The sequence below is a fragment of the Condylura cristata genome, unplaced genomic scaffold, assembly GCF_000260355.1.
Source record: "Condylura cristata isolate star-nosed mole 26May11 unplaced genomic scaffold, ConCri1.0 scaffold00003, whole genome shotgun sequence".
Lineage (NCBI taxonomy): Eukaryota > Metazoa > Chordata > Mammalia > Eulipotyphla > Talpidae > Condylura > Condylura cristata.
The window spans coordinates 30,804,363-30,825,834 of NW_004567104.1; the positions used below are offsets into that span (position 1 = coordinate 30,804,363).

Consider the following 21,472-nt stretch of genomic DNA (forward strand, 5'->3'; position numbering starts at 1 on the left):
CTCCGCAATCCACAATGATGGGAGTTAGGCTCTTTCCTGAGCTGTGCGACTCTTCCCTCAAGGCCACATTTGAGAAGCACCCAGCCCTCTGTGAGCCATCCCTGGACAGCACTGGGTCCAGAGAGCACTGGACCCATAGCGGATTCCCAACACATCTCATTGCCACGTTGCTTTTCTCTGTGTGTGTGTTTGGGAAGAAGTGTATCCCCTCCTCAGCACCCACTTTTTGTTCTGTGCATCAGCACTGTTTATTTTTCCTGAGTGTTCTTGGGGAATAGCAGTGGTGATGAAGAGGAGCATGTGACCCACTGTTAGTAACATCTAGTTTAGTTCACTTTTGTTTGTTTTTTTAGTTTGTTAAGATACCTGTCTCAGGTCAGGAGCTTTGAACATGATCTTTGGCTCTAAACCTGCCTCCCTGGGCACCTGAGACCAGGGCAGTGGGTGGACAGCAGAGACAAGAACTCGGCTGAGCAGGCCAATCTGGAGGGAAGGCAGAATTCCACGCCTGTGGCATGGAGACCTTTGTGTGTCAGACACCTCCCTCGCCCCCTCTACTTTGCACTGGGCCATAAGATGCTTTTGTAGTAGGACTTTCCTCTTCAGTGTCACCCAGCCCACAAAGATTTCTTTCACAGCCCGCAGATGCCTCCCCAGTTACCAGGGGAGATTGAGAAGCATTGACGCTGCTGCAGATGGGAGGGCCTGCTGCACCAGGCCAGCTTCCAGGAGAGGCCCGGGGAGGGGAAGGTGGCGCTCGGGGTAGGCTGCTCACCCCTCTCTGTCTGGGTGTCTTTCAGGAGTCATGGCCGGTTTCAACATGGGGGGTGACCTCAGGGAGCCTGCTGCCAGCATCCCCTTGGGCTCCCTAGCAGCTGTTGGCATATCGTAAGTTCCCCTCCTGGCAATCAGCTGGAGAGAGAGAAAACTCCTGTGAAAGAGGGAATCGCCCTTTTTGTTCTGAGCATGCCCTGACTGTGACCAATCTATTTCATATTCCAATCCTCCTTTTAACACTCAGCCAGCTGGAAAATTCACGTCTGGTGGGTTCAGATGATTGCCCTTTCCTACCCCCTGCCTGGGATGTAGCCTAGTTGCAGAGGAGTGCCATTAAGGAAGACAAATCCTTTCTTTCCTCTTTCCTCAGCCTCCTGCTCCTCCCTCCCCCCATCCTTTTTGAACTTGGGTATTTTTTAACCATTGAGTCTCCAGGATCGTTGGTGGGACCATAAAGATAAAGAATTTTGTAATCAAACAAATCAGAATTTACATTCTATCTCAGCCTATGATTGTCTCTCTGAATCTCCATTTCCTTTTCTGGAAAATGGACATAATGAGGACAGGTGGGTCTCGTGGATTGTGGAGGAGACAGTGTGTAAGGCACATACTAGCGACTCAGAGCCTCCTTCCCCTTTCCTAACCCAAGACTACCAGACTTCCTAGGTTTTAATTCACAGTGCGCCGTCCACACTAGCAGGCTGGGTGGTCTTGCTCTGTTTCTGACATTCTAGAACCTTCTGTCACAAACAGAATGTTCTCTGCCATCATCTGGTAGTTGTTGCATTCATAACCATGCTTTCCTAGCTAAGACAATGACTTGAAACATTAAAAGGACCTCTATTATTTTAACCGTGTCATTTACAAAGTAGCAATACATCTATTTCAAAAACATTGATCTTACTTTAAGCTTATTGTAATGGCACCAATTTTTTAGTCAGGCACAAAGTACCAGTTTATTTTGTCTTAAAAAGGTAAATATTCTTCCGGTAGGGAAGAAAATGAAGACCACAGAAAGGGAGGTGTTGGGAAGGAAAGAAAAGAAGAACACTGTCTCATTTTGGTTGAGAGGTCGTAGAAGAAGCTTTGGCCCATTCTCTCACTGCCCAGATGGAAATGTGGCCACCAGGGTCATGGGACTTGTTCAAGGTCATAGGGCATTTGGGGTAGAGCCAGGTCACTGCTGGCCTTTTTACACTTGGCTTAGCTCTCTATCATCTGAGATCCAGGGAACAGCGGGACTTAAAGGCCCAAAAGATCATCAACTAGTTGTCTCCATTATAATGGGCAGTGGTGCTCTGGTCAACCATGACCTGAAACCTGGCAACCAGACCAGCTGGGCTTCCACACCCCACCCCCAAGATCCTTTGTTTTCTTTTTTAATGTAAGAAAGAGACAAAACAATGATACTTTGAGGGGGGAGGGAAGAAATCTGCTAGCAGAGAAATGGTACTGAAGGTGCCCCAGATGAGCTAGTGATGTGTCGTGGTTGGCCTTTCTCTCTCCTTTTGAGACAAGTCCTGGTGGGAATCCAGAGGTCGGTGCAGTGGGGGTGGGAGGGGTTGCTGAGGTCAGATGGCAGCTCCACTCTGCTCTTGGGTATTTTGCAGGTGGTTTCTGTACATTGTCTTTGTCTTCCTGCTTGGTGCCATCTGTACCCGAGAGGCCCTTCGCTATGACTTCATGATAGCTGAGAAGGTGGGTAAGTCCTGTGTCGCCTGAAGGCCTCAGACTGCTGGGTCATTTGTTTGGTCCAATTAACAAATGGCTGCTTTCTGCCTTGCAGTCCTCCCTGGGATTTCATTTAGTCTTGGGTCCAGGGCTGAGGTTAGGGGCCTCGGGTTGGGGGAAAGACAGAAAAGATACAGGTTTTTCCTAGGGATCTCTCACAATAGGCAACAATGCCTGGAAAGACACATGACTAAAAATGGACACCCAGCCATCTTTTCATGTGGAGAATCAGTATGGAAACAAGGAATCTGCTCCCCCCAGCCCCCAGTTTAACAAGCCCTACATTTTTGCCACTGCAAAATGCTGAAAGTGTGCTCACGAGAAAGAAGGAAACTGATGAGTGGAAGAGACAGCAAAGGGGGTACAAGGGCCTGGGGACGCAGGGTTCCACCTTGTCTTTTCGGCCTCCAGGCTCTTCCCATGGAATGGCCTGGGTTGATTTGGCTGTAATATCATTGTTTCTAGAACCATATACACTACCCTGGAGAAGGTGAGTGAATTCTTCACATTCCTCTACTGCCCTTAATAGACTAGGGTCACCTGGTAGTCAAGGACAGCCTGTTGGTATCTCTAGAACTCAGGAGAATAAGATTTCCAGATACTTGTCTGGAACAACTCCTAACTTCCCATAAGTTCCTGTAGAAAAAGTAGGCCCTAGAAGTCTCTTACTATTTATCAGAGAAATGTAGTAAGGTAATCTGTTTCTCTTTCTTAGCTCTAGAGGCTCACTGCTCATATCTTAGGACAATGTTCCATTTTCTGTTGGTGTGAGCTTTTGGCAAAGCTGCTTTGCTCAACTGCATAAAAGGGCTGTGCTTGGGGCAACTTAGCACAAGAAACTTGGAATTACGTGTTAGAACTACACTGGTTTTATCACAGGCTTCTTGTATATGTGTAGACAGTGATGTTAATGTGATGCCTGCCCTTACTATGAAACAGGTTTGTTTTATTTATTTATTTTTTTTAAAATATTTATTTATTTGTGCATACAAAACTGGGGTACAGGCCAGAGGCTCAGGGGCAGCGAGAGGCTTCACCAGAGACAGAGTGGGGAGCAGAACAGGCAGATCAACAAAGTACACTGCTGAGGGGAGCAGCGGGCAGGCCAGGAGAGGTCTGCCGCGCCATGTAGTCACCTCCTGGGCAGGCGGGAATCGAACTCATGCGGAAGTGGCTTTAGCTTCTTAGTGCTGTGCTTTAACCCGCTGTGCCACCAGGGAGGGCCAGGTTTGTTTTATTTTTAAAGGACTTATTTGTTGATTCATACAGAACTGGGGTACAAGCCAGAGGTGCAGGGGCGGTGAGAGGCTTCACCAGACTGAGTGGGGAGCAGAGCAGGCAGATCCACAAGTATACTGCTGAGGGGAGCAGCAGGTGAGACAGGAGAGGTCTGCCAGGTGGATCACCTCTGGGGCGGGGGATTGAACTCCACTAAAGTGGTTGTGGCCAGCCTGCAGTGCTGCGTCCTAACCTGTTGCACCACCAGGAAGGACCTTGAAACAGGTTTTGAAAGGGGGTGCAGTTCAGGTAGTAGGGCCACAGCTCCACCTTTTAGGGCCCAAGGTTTCTGATCCCTGTGAGCAAGGTTTGTTCTCAGGGGAGGACTCTGTGGCCCTCATTCATACCTACATGCAGTGCTTTCCTCTTGAATTTCAGCTCCCAGGGGCCGTTTTCTAATTGTGGAAAGAAAGGCTTGGCTGCATTAGAGGAATTAAAGGCCTCAGGGAACAGCTGATCCTTTGACCAGGGGAGCTGCCTGCTGCTGTCTGCAACTTGCCCAAAGCCAGCCAGCTCTGCTTCTAAAGCCGATTTCTTTTTAGTAGATTCTCTCAAAGAGGGCCTTTCAACCATTAGGAATTCTGATCTGGCTGAAATGAGGCAAACTCTCCCGTGGTGGGGCTCCTCTCTCCCCTCCTCCCCTGCTTTGCAGGGGGAACTAAGAATGGGTGTGTGGGAAGGCAGGCAGCCTGTATCCAAGGAAAGTCACAACAGCAAGAGGGTGAAAACATCCTCAGACATGGCTCAGGAGAGCTTCGTGGGTGGAAATCCCTCTGTAAAAATAGACACGTGACAGGGAAGTGCGTTTGGAATGCCACCTGTCCCAGATGGGGGAATGGGCAGGCACACACTTAGCGGTTTGGGGGCACCTGCTAAACCATGTCTGGGAATAATACACGGGGATATAATTATACAGCTAGGTTTTGAGAGGACAAGAGACTGTTTCCTGGAAGAAGGAGTCATAAAACCCATAAAGAAAGGAAAGATATTTTTCATGGTTCTTAGCAAATCTGGACTGATGAAGCAAGACAGTGAGAAGTGACAGAACCAAGCAGGTCACGTCCAAAATAGTAGCTCCCTGGTGTGCTGCTAACCCCCTTTCTACCTCTCAGCCTCCACCCCCAAAACCCTCCCTGGCTTTTCTCCTTTCTAGCCCTCCAACCTCCCTCGCTAGAACTGATGGGACTGAAGTAGTAGTCAGGCTGTATTGACTGCTCAGGTGGGAAGTTGGGCCATAAACTATTGGCTAACAGCACCTGGAAGCTGGGAGAGTGCAGTGAGTAGGTGCAAGCTCCTTTACCTGGTCACCTGACACAACCTTACACCTTGATGTGATTTTACCAAACAGTTCCTGTCAGCTTCATCTCTTAGCTGTCACCTGGATCCTGAGACAGCCGCTCTTGGAGATTTCTGGGTCTGCGGAAGCAAGGTTTCCGGTTTGGTCTGAGTGCCCTCAGGCTTTCAACTCCAGGCTTAGTGCAGACCCAGCCTCCAGCACACTCCCCTTGCTGTTCCTTAAGGCTCATAAAACTCTTCACCATACTTCCCACTTGTGCTTTGACACTTTTGGTCAGAAGGATTCTCGTGAATGGTTGCTGACTGTCCTGGATTCCCTTTTACTGATGTGCCTCTGACTTGTTGGCCAATTTATGGAGTGAGGGCAATGCTGGAAAACTTGTGTCTGTGGGAATAGGATGTGTGAGAAAACCAGGAGACTACTGAGACATTGCTGTGTTCACCCATTTGGAGTTTTCAGGGTTTTCAAATGTATGCCTCAGTAATGTCAAGGGGGCACAGGGATTAGATGACGCAGAATGAGCACCTCTCAAGTAATTTTGTATCCAGTTTTCAAGAAAAAGGAGCTGCTGGGGAATAGATACTCATTACAGGTTGAAATGGGAACTTGTGTAAAATATGAGCAGAGAGATGTAATTCGTGATTTTTAAAAAAATCAGTAGTTACTAAAGAGAAAATCAGGGTCGTTCACACCCCAGATAATATTTTAGAAAGAACTTTTTGTGATGATTCAAACAGGTGTGTGACAAAAAGACACTCTTTTTCCCTAAAGAGCTGTTGACACACATCTGCTCGAATAAATTCTCACTTCTACCTCCACTGGCACAGTCTACAGTGCCAAACAGTTACAGAGAAAATGATTAAATTTTGCAAGACTTGAAAGCAAACCTGGTAGTTTACCACTGCACCAATGATTGCCCTGCCCCTAGACCTGTGCCAGGTAGACAGCCTGTCCTTATGAAATGCTCCTACGCATATGGAGAGATACAGAAGGGAGAGTCAGGATTCAGGTGGGAGAAAGATAACGAGGAGTTCTTGTAATTTATGCAAACATAAATTAGCATTTCACTTATTTTTCAGAAAATGGCAAAAAAAAATTGATATAAGAGAGAGTCAAGTGAATGAGCAATTGTATTCCCTATGGACCCAGATGAGGGCTCACTAGGGAGGGGCAGGGATTCCTGACGGTGGTGTGACACAGGAGCTTGTCGGTAGCATTGACCCTCAGTGACCTGACGCCAAGCAGAACATCTGTACCTTCCCTTCCTCTGTCTGCTGGGCTGATGTATCACAGATCTCATTCACTCGTGTCATTCGTTCCGCATTTATCTATGTAGGTATGTTGGCACCCATTATGAACCAGACAGGAGTCCTGTGGAATAAAGCCTCCAGATGTGTAGAAAACACACTGTGATAGGTGTTCCCCAGTCTCACCCTGTGGGGCTGCAAAACCCTGAGGAACATCCTCTGTTGGGAGTGAGGTTGGGGATTACCTGTGGAAGAGGGCATAAGACTTGTGTTGTCTTGAGCACAATTGTGACTTAATTATTGTTATTATTTGACAAGCAATGAGTAGACTAGAAGTGTAGACAGAGGGTTCCAGCAGACAGGGAAATCGTGCTGACAAAGATTACTGAAGGGTGTATGGGAATGGGGCTACAAAGGTCCCAGACCAGGGAGGGCCTCATATGCAAAGGCAGTGGGGATCTCCTGATATTCTTGCAAGAGGGACATTATGATCAGATTTGAACTTAGAGATGTCACTGTGGAGGAGGTTGGCAGGGGATTAAGACTGGGCAGAATTTGGAGGCAGGAGGCCAGCCAGCACTGTAGTTGACCAATGTTTTTCAAGGACCATCAGCAACAGCATCACCTGGGAGTTTGGCAATCCAAGTCTTGGGCCTTCCCTCAGACCTACTGAATCTGCAACTCTTGAGGTGGGACCCAGGAGTCTGTGTTTTAATGAGCCCTCCAGATGGGTCTGGGGCATGATATCCACTATGTGGTCCATACGAGAAGTGATGGTGGCCACACTGAAGCAGGTGCAGGGGAATGAGCTGGCAGGGCATGGTGGGCATATTAGAAATATATCCTAGAGGTTGAATCGAGATCTAGTGTATAACTAAACGGGGCATGTGTGGGTGGCTGCCAGGGAAGCAGAAAGGGACAGAGCTGCCCCTGACATTGGATAATGAAACCACTTCCTCCTGTAGGTTTCCCTAGTGGGCTTCCTCTTCCTATTGGGCTTGTACATCTCATCTCTGGCCTCCTGTATGGGAGGCCTCTACGGAGCACCCCGGATCCTACAGTGCATTGCCCAGGAGAAAGTGATTCCAGCACTGGCCTTCCTGGGGTTAGGGGTAAGTAACTCTTTCTTGGAGATATGTACATTTTGTGCTGGACCTGTTTATTGTCTTTTTGATTCAAACTACTGGGGAAGTTTTCCAGGGTCTGACGAATAAAAATACAATGGTCATTTCGCTCATTCATGTCCTCTGGGGTCAGTTAGACAAAGTAACTGTCAATTTCACAGGCTCCCAGGACCCCTTCCAACTTGGTCAGCTAGCTGTCTAGGTAGCATTTTGAACACTGCTGCCCAAGAAAGGGAGTACACATCCTCTAGTAAAAATGAGTCGAAATTATAGAACGTTATACATCAGTGTTATCTCAAAATATTATTAAAAAAAGAAAAATAGATGTTATCATCATTGGGGATTTTAACAATAATCTCTTGGTAATGAATTAAACAACTAAGCAAAAAAAATAGACACATAAGTGTTCTGAAAAACAATAAAAATATATTTAGGAGCCTCCAAGTTTTGCAGAGAAGAAGGAATTTCACAATAGGGAGGGGAACTGGTTCTGGAGCTCTATCTCTCCTGGAGACTCACTTCCCTTTGTGGTTGCTTTATGATGACTTCCCACACCTCTGGTCTCTGGGCTCCCATTATTCACCATGGCCCAAACCTTAACTGAGATCGGCTAACTTGACTGAGTCACTGAACAATCAAATGAGACATTCCTAAAACCTAGGGGCTGACAAGAGAGAAACAGAGAGAGGGAACCCTGCTGCTGATGATGGTTGGCAAACTGTAGTTCAATCCTGTTTGATGGGGTAGCACAGAGCACCCCCACACCCACCACCACCTTTCCCAGTGCCAGCTTCCCCCTCCTCTAGGACAACAACGCTGCAAGTCACCCTTAATTCCTTCTTCTTCCTCCACAGTCGACATGCCTTGGTAGAGCATGTCTGGTACATTTCATGTGGCCTGCCTTTTATTTTAATTACATTAATTTGTATTAGGTAATATGTACAGAGTTCAAAACTAAAAGTGGTATAAAAAATATACACTTGAGAATTTTAGCTCGTATCTTGAGTCTTTTTTCTTACCCACACCATTGCTTTATCAATAGCTTTATAATGAATCTTTCTATTGTCTGTTTTTACACATAGTGTTATACATATTGTCCATAACCTTGCTTGTCTTCATTTAATATTAGTTGGAGATCTAGCATTTCAAATGGGTATGGAAAGAACTTTCTTTTCCTCCCCCATTCTGTGGAAGTATCATAGTTTATTTAACCAGTTCCCTATAGACTGACTTTGATGTGGCTTCCAGTAAACAACACTATAAAGAGTAATCTTGTGTATGTGTGTGTAGAATTTTGTATGTGTGCAGATATACATGTATAGGATAAATGTTCATAACTAGGTTTGCTGGGTCAAAGAATACATGCACTTTTAATTTTTTTTTTGCGTTTTTTTTTTTTTTGATAACTTGATAGGGCTTATTCTCCCAACTTTTTTTTTTTTTTTAAAGATTTATTTATTTGTGCATACAGAACTGGGGTACAGGCCAGAGACGTGGAGGGTGAGAGGATTCACCAGAGACAGAGTGGGGAGCAGAACAGGCAGATCGACGAAGTACACTGCTGAGGGGAGCAGCGGGCGGGTCAGGAGAGGTCTGCCACGCCATGTGGTCACCTCCGGGGCAGGCGGGAATCGAACTCTTGCGGAAGCGGCTTTAGATTCTCAGTGCTGTGCTTCAACCCGCTGCGCCACCAGGGAGGGCCAATTCTCCCAACTTTTAATTTTTTTTTATTACAAAGTTTATTTTTACATCATTTTGCACATTTTTTTTTTCCATCTCGATTGTAATCCCCGCGGGTTTCCCATCACCAAATCACCCCTGCATGCACTTTTAATTTTAATGAGTCTGCCAAAGCACCTTCCATATGGAGTCCACGTGTGGGTGTGAAGCCCCCCCCCACAGTACAGTCTGGAAAAGCAGGAAGGTGGTCAGTGAGTTGGAGGCTGTGCATGGCCATTCTCTAGTGAAGAACTTGAGAATTCTTTTTTTTATATGTAAAGATTTATTTATTTATGCATACAGAACTTGGGTACAGACCAGAGGTGCAGGGACGGTGAAAGGACTCACCAGAGACAGAGTGAGGAGCAGAATAGGCAGATAGATAGAGTACACTGCTGAGGGGAGCAGTGGGCGAGACAAGAGAGGTCTGCTGTGCCATGTAGGTCACCTCTGGAGCCTGGGATCGAACTCACACTGAAGCAGCTAGTTTCCAGTGCTGCATCCTAACCGATTGAGCCACCAGGGAGGGCCCAAGAACTCGAGGATTCTAATATTGAATGCTGCCCTCCCCATCATCCTCAATGTATATTATCAAGGAAAGAGGATAGAACATATTTGAGCGGGCAATTTGTTTAATTGACTAGTTCATAATTATAAATATTTAGACGTAGGCACATTTGCTCCCTTGTCCTTGGCATCTCAATGTAGCTATGAGCCTGTCTCCAACTCACTGTCAAATGCAAATTTTCGTATAGTGAGCAATGACATCTTGGGATATTTGTGATTTGCTTCACTCTTGTTATAGACAAGATTGAACATCTTTGCCTCTAAGAGTCATTATTTTTTTCTGTGATCATTGGTCTTCTCAATTGCTACAAGCTCTTTTCTTTGCTGAGGAAATTAACTGTTTATAACAAATTTTTTTTCTAGTTTGTTCCTTCCTTGCCTTTTTTTTTTTTAAGATTTATTTATTTGTGCATACAGAACTGGGGTACAGGCCAGAGGCTTAGGGGTGGCGAGAGGCTTCACCAGAGACAGAGTGGGGAGCAGAACAGGCAGATCGACAAAGTACACTGCTGAGGGGAGCAGTGGGTGGGTCAGGAGAGGTCTGCCACGCCATGTGGTCACCTCCTGGGCAGGCGGGAATCGAACTCATGCAGAGGTGGCTTTAGATTCTCAGTGCTGTGCTTTAACCCACTGCGCCACCAGGGAGGGCCCCTTCCTTGCCTTTTAATTTTGGAACTAATTTTCACCCAAAGCCTTTTTGCACTGATTAAATTTTATTAGCACATTTTCGTTTTGAATGGGACTTGAGGAAAGAAACTTGAAACATTTTAAAGGATTCATTCAACAACTTTGAGATAGTCAATAAAGGCCTTAGAGCCAATATAACAGCTTACAGAATAACTGTAACCTACTTATAACCTTCACCCAAGAACACAGAGAACTCCCAAACACCCCCCTCCACATGCCCTCTCTGGAAGCGCCCCATCTCTCACTCTGTGGTAGTCACCTGCTATCTTGACTTCTTTGACCTTAATGTCCTTGCACTCTATGTGGTTTGCATGTTCACCAACTCTTTCTGAAAAAGGCCAAACCGTCAGTGTTGTAGGCTTTACACACCATATGGCCTCTTCACAACTGTTCAACTCTGTGGTTAAAGCTCAGAAGTAACCACAGACAGTACTTAATGGCATAGGTGTGGCTGTGTCCCATTTGTATAGACATTGACATTTGAATTTCGTGTGTAACTTTCATGTGTCACAACATATTACTTTCGATAATTTTTTTAGCTCCAACAGTTTAAAAGTGCAAAACCATTCTTAGCTGGTGGGGACAAATAAGCAGATGGTAGCCACATTTGGCCTGGGGACAGGTCCTAATTTGCCAACCCCTAGTTTACTTCCTGCATATGCATCTCTAAGCAAAATAGTTTAATTCTGGCTGTTTTTAAACTTTATGTAAATGTGGCATGCCTGTTTAGTGCAACATTATGTTTATGAGATTCATCCACAGTTTTGCTGTAGCAGCAGCTTGTCTATTATTATCCCTACATAGCATTTCCTCATTTGCTACAATTTATGTACCATTCTGCTGCTGATGGACATTCGGGACTATTCTGAACGCTGCAGTAGACTGGTGCACATGAAGAGTCCCTCCAAATTAAATACCCATCAGTGGATTTGCTAAATTGTAAGATATATATAGTATCACTTATCAGACAACACCATTCTCTTTTATTAGTATTTAAATTTGTAGTTGTACCAATTTACCCTCCTAACAGCATTGGATAAGCATCCTCGTTCCTTTATACTCTTGCCAATACTTTATATTAACAGGCTTAAATTTTTGCCAGTGTGCTGGATGTTTAATGGTATCTCACTATGGTTTTAATTTGTGTTTCCCGGATTTTAATGAGGTTGGGCATCTTTTCATATGTTTACTAGACATTCTTTGGCTCATTTTTTTTTATAGATTTATTTATTTGTGCATACAGAACTGGGGTACAGGCCAGAGATGCGGAGGGTGAGAGGATTCACCAGAGACAGAGTGGGGAGCAGAACAGGCAGATCTTCGAAGTACACTGCTGAGGGGAGCAGCGGGCGGGTCAGGAGAGGTCTGCCACGCCATGTGGTCACCTCCAGAGCGGGAATCAAACTCATGCTGAAGTGGCTTTAGCTTCCTAGTGCTGTGTTTTAACCCGCTGCGCCACTAGGGAGGGCCCTGGGTCATAATTTTATTGGGTTGTCTGTTTTCTAATTTTTGGTAGTGATTCTTTGTATTCTGGATACCTTTTGTTAGTTATATATGCAAATGTTTTTTTTTTTTTTTCTATTCTATGGCTTACCTCTTTTTCTTAAGGTGTGTTCATATTTTGACTGTTTTATCACTTTTCAACCCCTCCTTACCACAGTCCTGATCTGAACTTATAGCATTTCCTTCAGCTTACCCAAGATTCTTCTTTTAAGTTCTCATTAATTTCTGAGGATTTGTTTTATTTTTTGTCATTTTATTATTACAGTATGCTAAACAGCTATAGCAAACTACCCCAAATGAATTCTCAACCACAGCAAAAGTTTACGTGTGTGTGTGTGTGTTTCACTCAATTTCCAGGAAAGGTGTTTCATCAGGGCTCTTATCCCCAAATGCAAACGACTTTGCATTTTCATTATTCCTAGTCTAGTCCTCAGGAAGGAAGGACGGAGCTGGAGGAACATACTCGGGAGTTTTATGGGTCAGCTTGAGAGTGGCTTACTTGCCTGCCTCTCAGAGTGCTGGCCATGGAGGACTTGGGGCAGTGCTTATATCCTGGTATCTCCTGTGGGTAAAGCTGACCATATTTGCCAATGCAGAATAAGCCTTTAAGAAGAACCATCAAAATTTTTACTTGGCTGAGCAAATAGGATTGAGGTTCCCTTTTCTGAGGATAGAGAACACTATGGAAGAGTAGATTTAAGGGTGGAAGACTGGAGAATCAACCACTTGGTGGTGGGCATATTAGGTTTGAGATCCTATGAGACACCAACCAGAAATGTTCAGGAAGGGGGTAAATACTTAAACTAGATTTCAGGATAATGTTTTTAGACTGGAGATTCAAATTCAGGAGTTAAGAGCATAAAGGGCCAGCAGCAGAGCCTGAGTAGGAGCACAGTGAGAAAGGAGAGGAATCGAGAGAAGCTAGGTAACAGACGGCTCCAAAGACGAGGGAGCAGTCCCGTGGGTCAAATGTAGTTCAAGGACATGAGGACTGAGAAATGAATGTGCTTCTGGTCCAAGAACTATGACAGTGTCTGTAATGAATAGCTTCTGTGGATTGACAGATTATATGGAGTTAGCGCATTTCCCCCTACTCCCATCCTCCTGAAGGTTTTCATGCCCACTTCTGTTAATAACAGTAGATGTGTGTGTTTTGTGGTGGGATAGGTGGAGATGTGTGTGAGCATGTGTATATGTGTATGTTTTGCATCTGCCACTTCAACCACCACCAATGATTCTGCGATGTCTTCAAGGTCTCCTGTCCTCTTAGGCCATTTTCTGCATGACAGCCTGGAAAGAACTAATTTCACACAGGTTTGATTTCCAAGGATGACATTAAAATTCAAAGAAAAACAAAAAGAGAAGTATTTGGGAAGCTTAAGTTCTATAGATATACACTAGTACTATGATACTCATCCTAATTAGAAACTTAATATCAATACCTTTGATACCCAAGGTACTGGGCGACCAGTCTATATGATTTTTTTTTAAGATTTATTTATTTGTACATACAGAACTGGGGTACAGGCCAGAGGCTCAGGGGTGGCGAGAGGCTTCACCAGAGACAGAGTGGGGAGCAGAACAGACAGATGCGAAGTACACTGCTGAGGGGAGCAGTGGGCGGGCCAGGAGAGGTCTGCCGCGCCATGTGGTCACCTCCGGGGCAGGCGGGAATGGAACTCATGCCGAAGTGGCTTTAGCTTCTCAGTGCTGTGCTTTAACCCACTGCGCCACCAGGGAGGGCCCCCAATCTGTATGATTTTATATGTATTAGCTCTGATCTCATAATGGTCCTATGAGTTGAATATTATTTCCTAAATTTGTAGACCAACAGTTACTAATGTGACAGGTGTCACATGGCAGAAGAGGCCGAGCTGGTGAGTCATTTCTGTGGTCTAACATGATTTTCTTCTGAAATGTCAAGTCCTGCATGTTATTTTTTTTTTCTACAGAAAGGACCAAATAAAACACCGGTGGCTGCCATCTGCCTGACCAGCTTGGTGACCTTGGCCTTTGTCCTCGTGGGCCAGGTGAATATTCTGGCTCCCATTGTCACCATCAACTTCATGCTGACATATGTCGCAGTGGACTACTCTTACTTCTCCCTGTCCATGGGCCCTTGCAGCCTCCCACATGCGCCTCAGCCAGTGCACAGGGAAGATGCAGCTGTTCTCCACTGCTCTGAGCACCTGCTTTTGGAGAAGGCTCCCAGCTATGGCTCTGAGGGTCCTGCCCCAAACCTCTCTGAGGGCACTCTGCTGGAATTCACTAAGGACATGGACCAGCTCCTCCAGCTAACCAGGAAACATGAGAGTAGCCAGCCCAGAAGAGAGGAGAGTGACGGGACCCCAGAAAGTCAAAAGGGAAAACACAGGAAGGCCACCAAGCAAGCATTACAAGAGAGCTTCCTCTTGGACCGCAAGTCCTCTGCTGCTTTTCACTCTGAAGGCTCTGACCAGCTGCCCATTGCCTCCTGGGAGGAGCAGGAGTTCTGCTGGAACGAGCGGAGTTCTAGGAGTGAATGGGCACAGCCTGGCAGGGAACGTGAAGGACTTGTTCCTGAGCTCAACAACCAGTTGACGCCAACTGGAGAAGGTGAGTGCTTCGGAATCACACTGGGGCCCCCTAATTTGGTGTGAATACCTACCTAACCATTTACCAGAACCCTCGTTCATATCCTTACCCAGTTTTATTTTAGAGCTGCCATTAAAATCCTCATTAATTTATTTGATATTTATGTTTAAAAGCTTAGAAATTAGCTGAATTGGTAGCTTTACTCTGTTATAGTTAATTATAAACAGAAATTGTATCTACTTCTCTATGGTTAATAATTGAATATTAATCTTATGTTACTCAAAAGCAAGTTGAGGTATAGTGCCAACATGAATGAAACTCATTTCTCCCTTCAAGAGAAGTAGAAGTGCATTATGACAAACAGCCTGGCAAGAACTCAATATATTTTTTCTGTGGAAGATGAATCTACCATCCCAGGCAAGAGGGATCGGGAAGTGGCTAAAGGAGCAAAGCTTTTCTCAACTTTCCAAACACAAAGTCATAGAGAGACTCAAAGAGAAGCTTGCCAAGCCTGAGGGATTCTGAGACAAAAAAGACAACTCATCATTTTTAAGAGTCTTCTATAATCTGGGTGCTTTATATATAATATTCAGGTAATATTACAAGTCTCAGCATTTTCCATGTTACGGATGAAGACCCTGAGTCCTGGTGAGGCCACCAAGAAGTTACAGGGCTGCTCTTTAACAGCTGGATGTCCCACCCAGCCCTGTCTCGACTGAAGCCCAGTATTTTCTCCTATAACACCTGCCTTCTGAATTGGTACAGACATGTATGGGCTAAGAAGAGAAACCAATGGACATGCGAGGAGACGTCTAAAAACAAGCACTTTACATTCCAAGAAATCTGCTGTTCCTTCTTTACCTCCAAATTGGTGGGAGGTTTTTAATGGGAGGAACATTATTAAAATAATTACATAATGTAGTTACATAATAGCATTATATAATCATGTAGTAGTTATAAAATTATTTTTATCAAAGTTATGAGTACAATGTAATAAGCTGAGTGGTGTTAAAGATTGCATAATCAGAAATAGTGGTTCCCACTGTTTTGCACAATTGCTTTCACCCTTCTCCACCCCCTAGTCCCACTGCCAGAAAAGTCTCCTTTCAACCAAAACATTGCTTCTTGTGTTTGCCTTGTGCTATATTTGAATTGCTATTTTTTATGTCAGTTTCCTGTATCTTTTGACTTCATATCATGGTAAATGGATATTTAACTCATTTATGCCACTGAAAATTTCTCATCCAATTAATTAACCCCCAGTGTGGTTATATCCTAGTTTTGTTTATTAAATTAATAGATAATATCCATTTGTCATGATTAAGTAATACTTAACTCTGCACTATGCTATACTAAGATTACGTTTTCCTTTTGCCCAACTTTTTATGTTTCCTAAAATTAATAATTGCATTGTTTTTTTTTTAAGATTTATTTATTTGTGCATACAGAACTGGGGTACAGGCCAGAAGTGCAGGGGCTTGGTGAGAGGATTCATCAGAGACAGAGCAGTTAGCAGAACAGGCAGATTGACTGAAAGACACTGCTGAGGGGAGCAATGGGCAGGTCAGGAGAGGTCTGCTGCACCTTGTGGATCGCCTCTGGGGCCGGAGATCAAACTCGCACTGTGGCTAGTGACTGTGGCTAGTTTTCAGGCTGTGCTTTAACCCACTGTGCCACCAGGGAGGGCCAAGCGTTAGCTTTTTTTATTTGCTTGGTTTTCTGTCATTTTCTCTAAATGCTCTGACAGAAATGTCAAACACCATTCAGTGTTATTTTCCAAATGTTTGAATTCTTCAGAAATCTGCCATATCCATGTCATCCTCCCCCACCCCCCCATTCCCCACCCCGGTCCTATGACAGCCATCACCTACACTGTCTGCTTTCTAGCCCTCTACAAAGCTGTTGGAACATCTCTTTTCATGATACTTTTGTGGTAGATCCAGGAAACAAAGTCTTATTGCATACAGTGTTATGGTTCACTTTTGTATTTATTTGTTTATTTATTGCCTCTTCAGTGTTGAATGACCTCCTTATTTGTGAAGAATGAATCTTTATGACAGGCAAAGCACTCAAAACTGAAAAGTGTCATTTTCCCAGCCTCTCCTGCAGCCATTGTTTAGACTTGAGACTAAGGCTATGCTAATCAGATGAGTCCTCCTTGTACTTGGAACTAGGACCTGGAAAGCCAAAGAAATGAGGGCTTTGAGGAATTCTGGAAGGATGATAATAACTAGGACATTTACATTCCTGGTACAAGTGTCCAGGGCTCTCTGGGCCAGTGGGCAGTCTGCACTGGTTATGTCTTGGTTCCTGCAGCAGTGTTGACTGTTCTGAGGTGTAATTTTGAGTGTTGTCACTAGCTGCATAGCCCCGAACTTGATTCACGAGCCTTTCTACTATAATTCTCAGAGGAGAGGCAGGGAAGTACCTTTTTAGTTAGTTATATTGCTGCTTCACATGCATGTTTATTTTCTCTCCCTAAGGACAAGGGCGAGATTGGATCTCAGCAATTAATCTTTATCACAGTTATCTTGTTTTTAATTTTCAAGAACTCTTAGTTGTAATAGGATTTCTCTTTACTCATTTTTAATTTGAATATAATTTCATTCTTATTTTATGGGTACAAGGGCTTATCTTACCTGTCTGGTAATGTTACATTCTCCCTTTAAAGTCCTTTTCTCTGCCTTTTAACTGATGTGTTTCTTAAGAAACTAAGATTCTTTCTCTTTGGTTTGATCTCATGCTCTGTTTTATATTGTAGGCTTTAATAAATGTGGATCTTTTTGAGTTCTCCTCATGCTTAGGTGAAGTACTAAAAAATTACTTCAACAAGCTGTGTATCTGGCAGGGCTTGCTGGTTGGGCACCTCACTATATAATGATTAGGAAGTAAGCTGCCTTCTTCATTGTAGGACCCCCACTTGTGACTATCCTGAGGTTTCATTCTGGAGTTGTTCAATTCTCCCAGAAGAGTCCTTTGTTTGCTTGCCTGGGGGACACCCAGATGGCTGCTGGCTTTAGGGGAGCCGATTGTGATAAAGGAGTTGGGAGGGGGATCAGTGCTCAGGATATAGACTGTCATTTGATTTACTGCCTTTAACTCCATATCTCCATTCCTGACTGTGCCTGGTTCCCCAGGTCTGGACATTTACTGGTTTGATTTCTTCAGAGGAAACCTTCCTCTGAATTCAAAGGAGAGAATTGGACAAGAGAAGGAGTTGTTACCTAGCTTCATAGGCAGAAAAGATCTTGGTGTTCAGCTGCTTCATGTACACTCTTGCATCCAATGCCCTATGCTTTATCGACTTCTCAGGGGCTTGGTGCTGCCTGGTCCTGAACTCTGCTAGGGTCTACTGTGGTGCATTGGCTTCTCCTGGGCAGCACCCTCTCTGTAGGCCGTAGAGTTCACCCTCCTCTGCTCTGCTTAGTTTATTACCACTCCTCTGTCACCTTTCCATAGTCCAAGATTTATATTTATCTTATCTTTCCTCTCTTATTCTCCTGTATTTGTGGGTTTATAGCTATTTAATTCCTTTTCTGCCTTCTCAGTGAGTTTTTAGGAAAAACATGTAGTCAGCAATGTTTAGTCAATGAAGTGGTCACTACCCAGTTGTCCCATCTTAGAAATGCCATAGTTGTTGATCATGCTGCCTCTCTCCTCTCTCTTTGGTGTACGGACACTGATCCCCTGGCACCTGGACTCTTGATAAAGCTCCGCCTAGTCTGTGGCTTCCAGATTCTCGCATATCCTGTTCCTCCTCATTACTTACTCAGTGACTTAACCTAAGAGATTAGATTGGTGAGTCTTTCCAATCCAAGACTCTATCATGTCTCTCTTACTATAAAACCTCAGCTGGAATCTGATGCCTTCCGTCTGAAGTCCAAGAGCCTGGATGTGACGTGCAGCGCTCTTCACAAACCTGCTCTGAGCTTGCTTCCTGGCCACTTTCTCATAACAACCATTGGAATTCATGTCCCAGCTACCCACAAACTAGAGCCCCTAAACATATCAGGTTCTTGATTCTTTTTGCCTTTGCACTTGCTATTCTGCCTTCTCAATTTCTTTTTAAAGATTTATTTATTTATGCTTACAGCACTGGGGTACAGGCCAGAGGTGTGGTGAGTGAGAGGGTTCACTAGAGACAGAGTGGGGAACAGAACAGGCAGATTGACACTGCTGAGGGTCAGGAGAGGTCTGCCACACCATGTGGGTCACTCTCTGGCAGGGGATTGAACTCGTGCTGCAGTGGCTTTGGAAAGCTTCATAATGGTGTGCTTTAACCCATCACACCACCAGGGAGAGCCTTCGAATGGTTTTAATTACACTTCCTCCATCTGGTAAACTCTTACTTAGAGTTGAAAATCCATCTGACTTTTCAGACCCCTAAGGAGGATGCCCTGATTTACTCTATATAACCTTATCATTTGATTCACACTAGTACTATTACTTATCACACTGTTTTATATCTTTAGATCACATTTATTTACACATTTATCTTCAGGCCTATTCATCTATTTGTCTTAAAGAAAAGGAATATTCATTTCATTACTTTGACTCTGGACTGTGAGATTCCTTTGGTCACAAACTATGACCTTTCACCTTGTTTTCATTGCAGTATTTTCACACAGTTCATGGCAGATAGCAGACAGTCAATGAAGGCTACTTAAATTGATGAACAATTGAATAAAGAATGGCTAAAAGTCAAAACAGCAATCACCTAATCTGTGACAGGTAAAATAATAAAAAATCACTATTGAATAAATAATATTGAGAGCAAATTGATGAAAAACATTAACTTGAGGCTGTATTTTATATCCTATAAAGTCACAAATTCCTTATTTATAACAGCTGTGTGAGAGAGATGTCGAACTACTGAAGGCATCATCAAAGGCAAAAAGAATCTGATTAAATAGAAATAAAAAACATTTGCACAACACAGTGTCACAGAAGGAAACAATTATTCTGAAAAACAGAACTGTTAAAAACTTACCTTCTGAAACATATTATTTTTGAAAACAAGAGGGTCAAAATCTGGAGTCTGCTAAAGAGAAATCAAGAGTTGAACATGCAGTTATGCTTGAAAAATCAGTGATGCCCAGACCCACTCATCATCCATTCAACAGACCAACTTCATTGTTAAGCGTTAACTATTGTTAGAGCTAAAAGTAGCCAGCAGTTTTGAGCCTGTCCCCCGTGTGCCCAGTACTGCACATGGATTAGCTGATATAAATTCAGAGTTAAGTGTTCTGTCCTTTTCACAGACAATACTCAGGATAGGAGATAGTCAGAATCTGAATCCAGATCTTGTCTTGTTTTAGAACCTATGTTCTAGCATCTACACAAAGTATATGTTCCTTCTTATATCTACGATGAAGTAGACCATGGTGCTGATTAAATGAACATAAATTAAACCACTTTAAGACACTGCGCATGTATTAAGCTGTCCAAACTTTACATTAAAAATGAGCCCATGGTAACCGGTAGGTGTACTCATTTCTTCTGGATTTGTTGATTAAAGCTTTTCATCAAATTTGGGAGGTTTTTGGCCATTATTTCTTTAAATATATAGTTTTAACTCTTTTCTTTCTCTCCCAGACTGATAAAACTCCTGTTGCACATTTGTTTGCTCACTTGACATTGTCTCTCAGATCTCGACCCTTGCTTCTTTTATCGCCTACCCTTTCCCGTCTTTTAGTTTCTGTTGACTTCTTTGATCTTCTCTTGATGTATCTTTCCATTGTACTAGATTCTATTAATCTATCTTCAAGTTCACTCATTTTTTTCCTTCTGCTCTCTTAGATCTACTGTTAAGTCCTTCAAGTAAATTTTTCATTTTTGTTATTGTCCTTTTTAACTGAAGAATTTTCACTTTTTTATAGTTTCTTGTCCATATTCTCTACTTTAAAAGTCATTGCTATCACAGTTTTCCTAAGTCATGACCTTGTACTTTTTTTTAATTCTTTGAACATAATTATAATAGCTGCTTTGAAGTTTTTGTTTGCTAAGGCCAATATGTGGGCCACTCAGTCAGTTTATTTTGATTACTTTTATCCCATGCGCATGGGTAACAGTTTCCTGTTTCTTTACATGTCATAATTTTTGGTTGGAAACTGGACAATCTAAATAATATAATGTAGCAGCTCTTGGTTTTGATGTATATTTCTGAGTTTTCTTTAACTAAATTTCTTGCATTGAAACTGAAACCGGTCTCATCTCAGGTGTGTGGCCTCTGGTGTCTTCACTCATTTTTTCATCTTTGTTTTTAATTGTTGCCCAGCTTCCTCGGGGTTGCTCCTGTATCTACACAGAGGCTCCTATCCTCTGCCAGTGGGTGCATATGTGTGTTGGCAAACAGTCTAAATTGCATCCAATGTCAGTCTCCCCTGGCTTTTAGATTCTGCCAGTATTTCTTGGGTCTTCCAAGGCAAGAGCATAGTTTTTCCAGTCCCCAAGGGAAATATGGGAACCATTGTCCTATGACGTTCTCCTTTATGGAATATGCCATTAAATTTTTGGCTGGTCTACTGCTCACCCTAATTGGGTCTGCAGCCTCAGGCTAGCAAAGCTGAGGATTCGCCTCACTGAATTTCCAACTATGCTAACCACATTTAGCTTATACAACCTCAACCCACAAGTTTTCCCTTTTCTGGAAGCAATTGTTAATTTTTGATGAGCTCCATGTTGGTAAGAACTGTGACATCCCAGGCAAGAAAGTCAGACTCACTGAAGAACCCTAGCTATTTTTTGAAAAACAAACAAACAAAAACCCACCAAAAGCCACTTCTCAATTTGTTGTCTCCATTTGGAATATTTCTAGAGTCCTGAGTGGTTGTTTTCAATTAGTTTGTTTAGTTGTATGTTTATTTCTTATGGAAAGAATTCTCTACTTCTTTACATTGCCTTAACTGAAAGTCCCTCTGGCTCATTCCTGCTGAAGAATGATCTTTCAAGATGTAGCAAAACAATAG

General features: G+C 43.6%; 1 protein-coding gene across 1 annotated transcript in view; it reads left to right on the plus strand.

The window, feature by feature from the left end:
- The window catches only part of SLC12A8 (solute carrier family 12, member 8), a 97,444-nt gene that overhangs the window by 66,432 nt on the left and 9,540 nt on the right, over positions 1 to 21,472 (plus strand). Inside the window, exons 5-8 of the mRNA XM_012730444.1 lie at positions 801 to 888; positions 2,388 to 2,475; positions 7,296 to 7,442; positions 13,883 to 14,525. Of these exons, the coding sequence (XP_012585898.1) occupies positions 801 to 888; positions 2,388 to 2,475; positions 7,296 to 7,442; positions 13,883 to 14,525 (966 nt within the window). The remainder of the gene's footprint in view (positions 1 to 800; positions 889 to 2,387; positions 2,476 to 7,295; positions 7,443 to 13,882; positions 14,526 to 21,472) is intronic.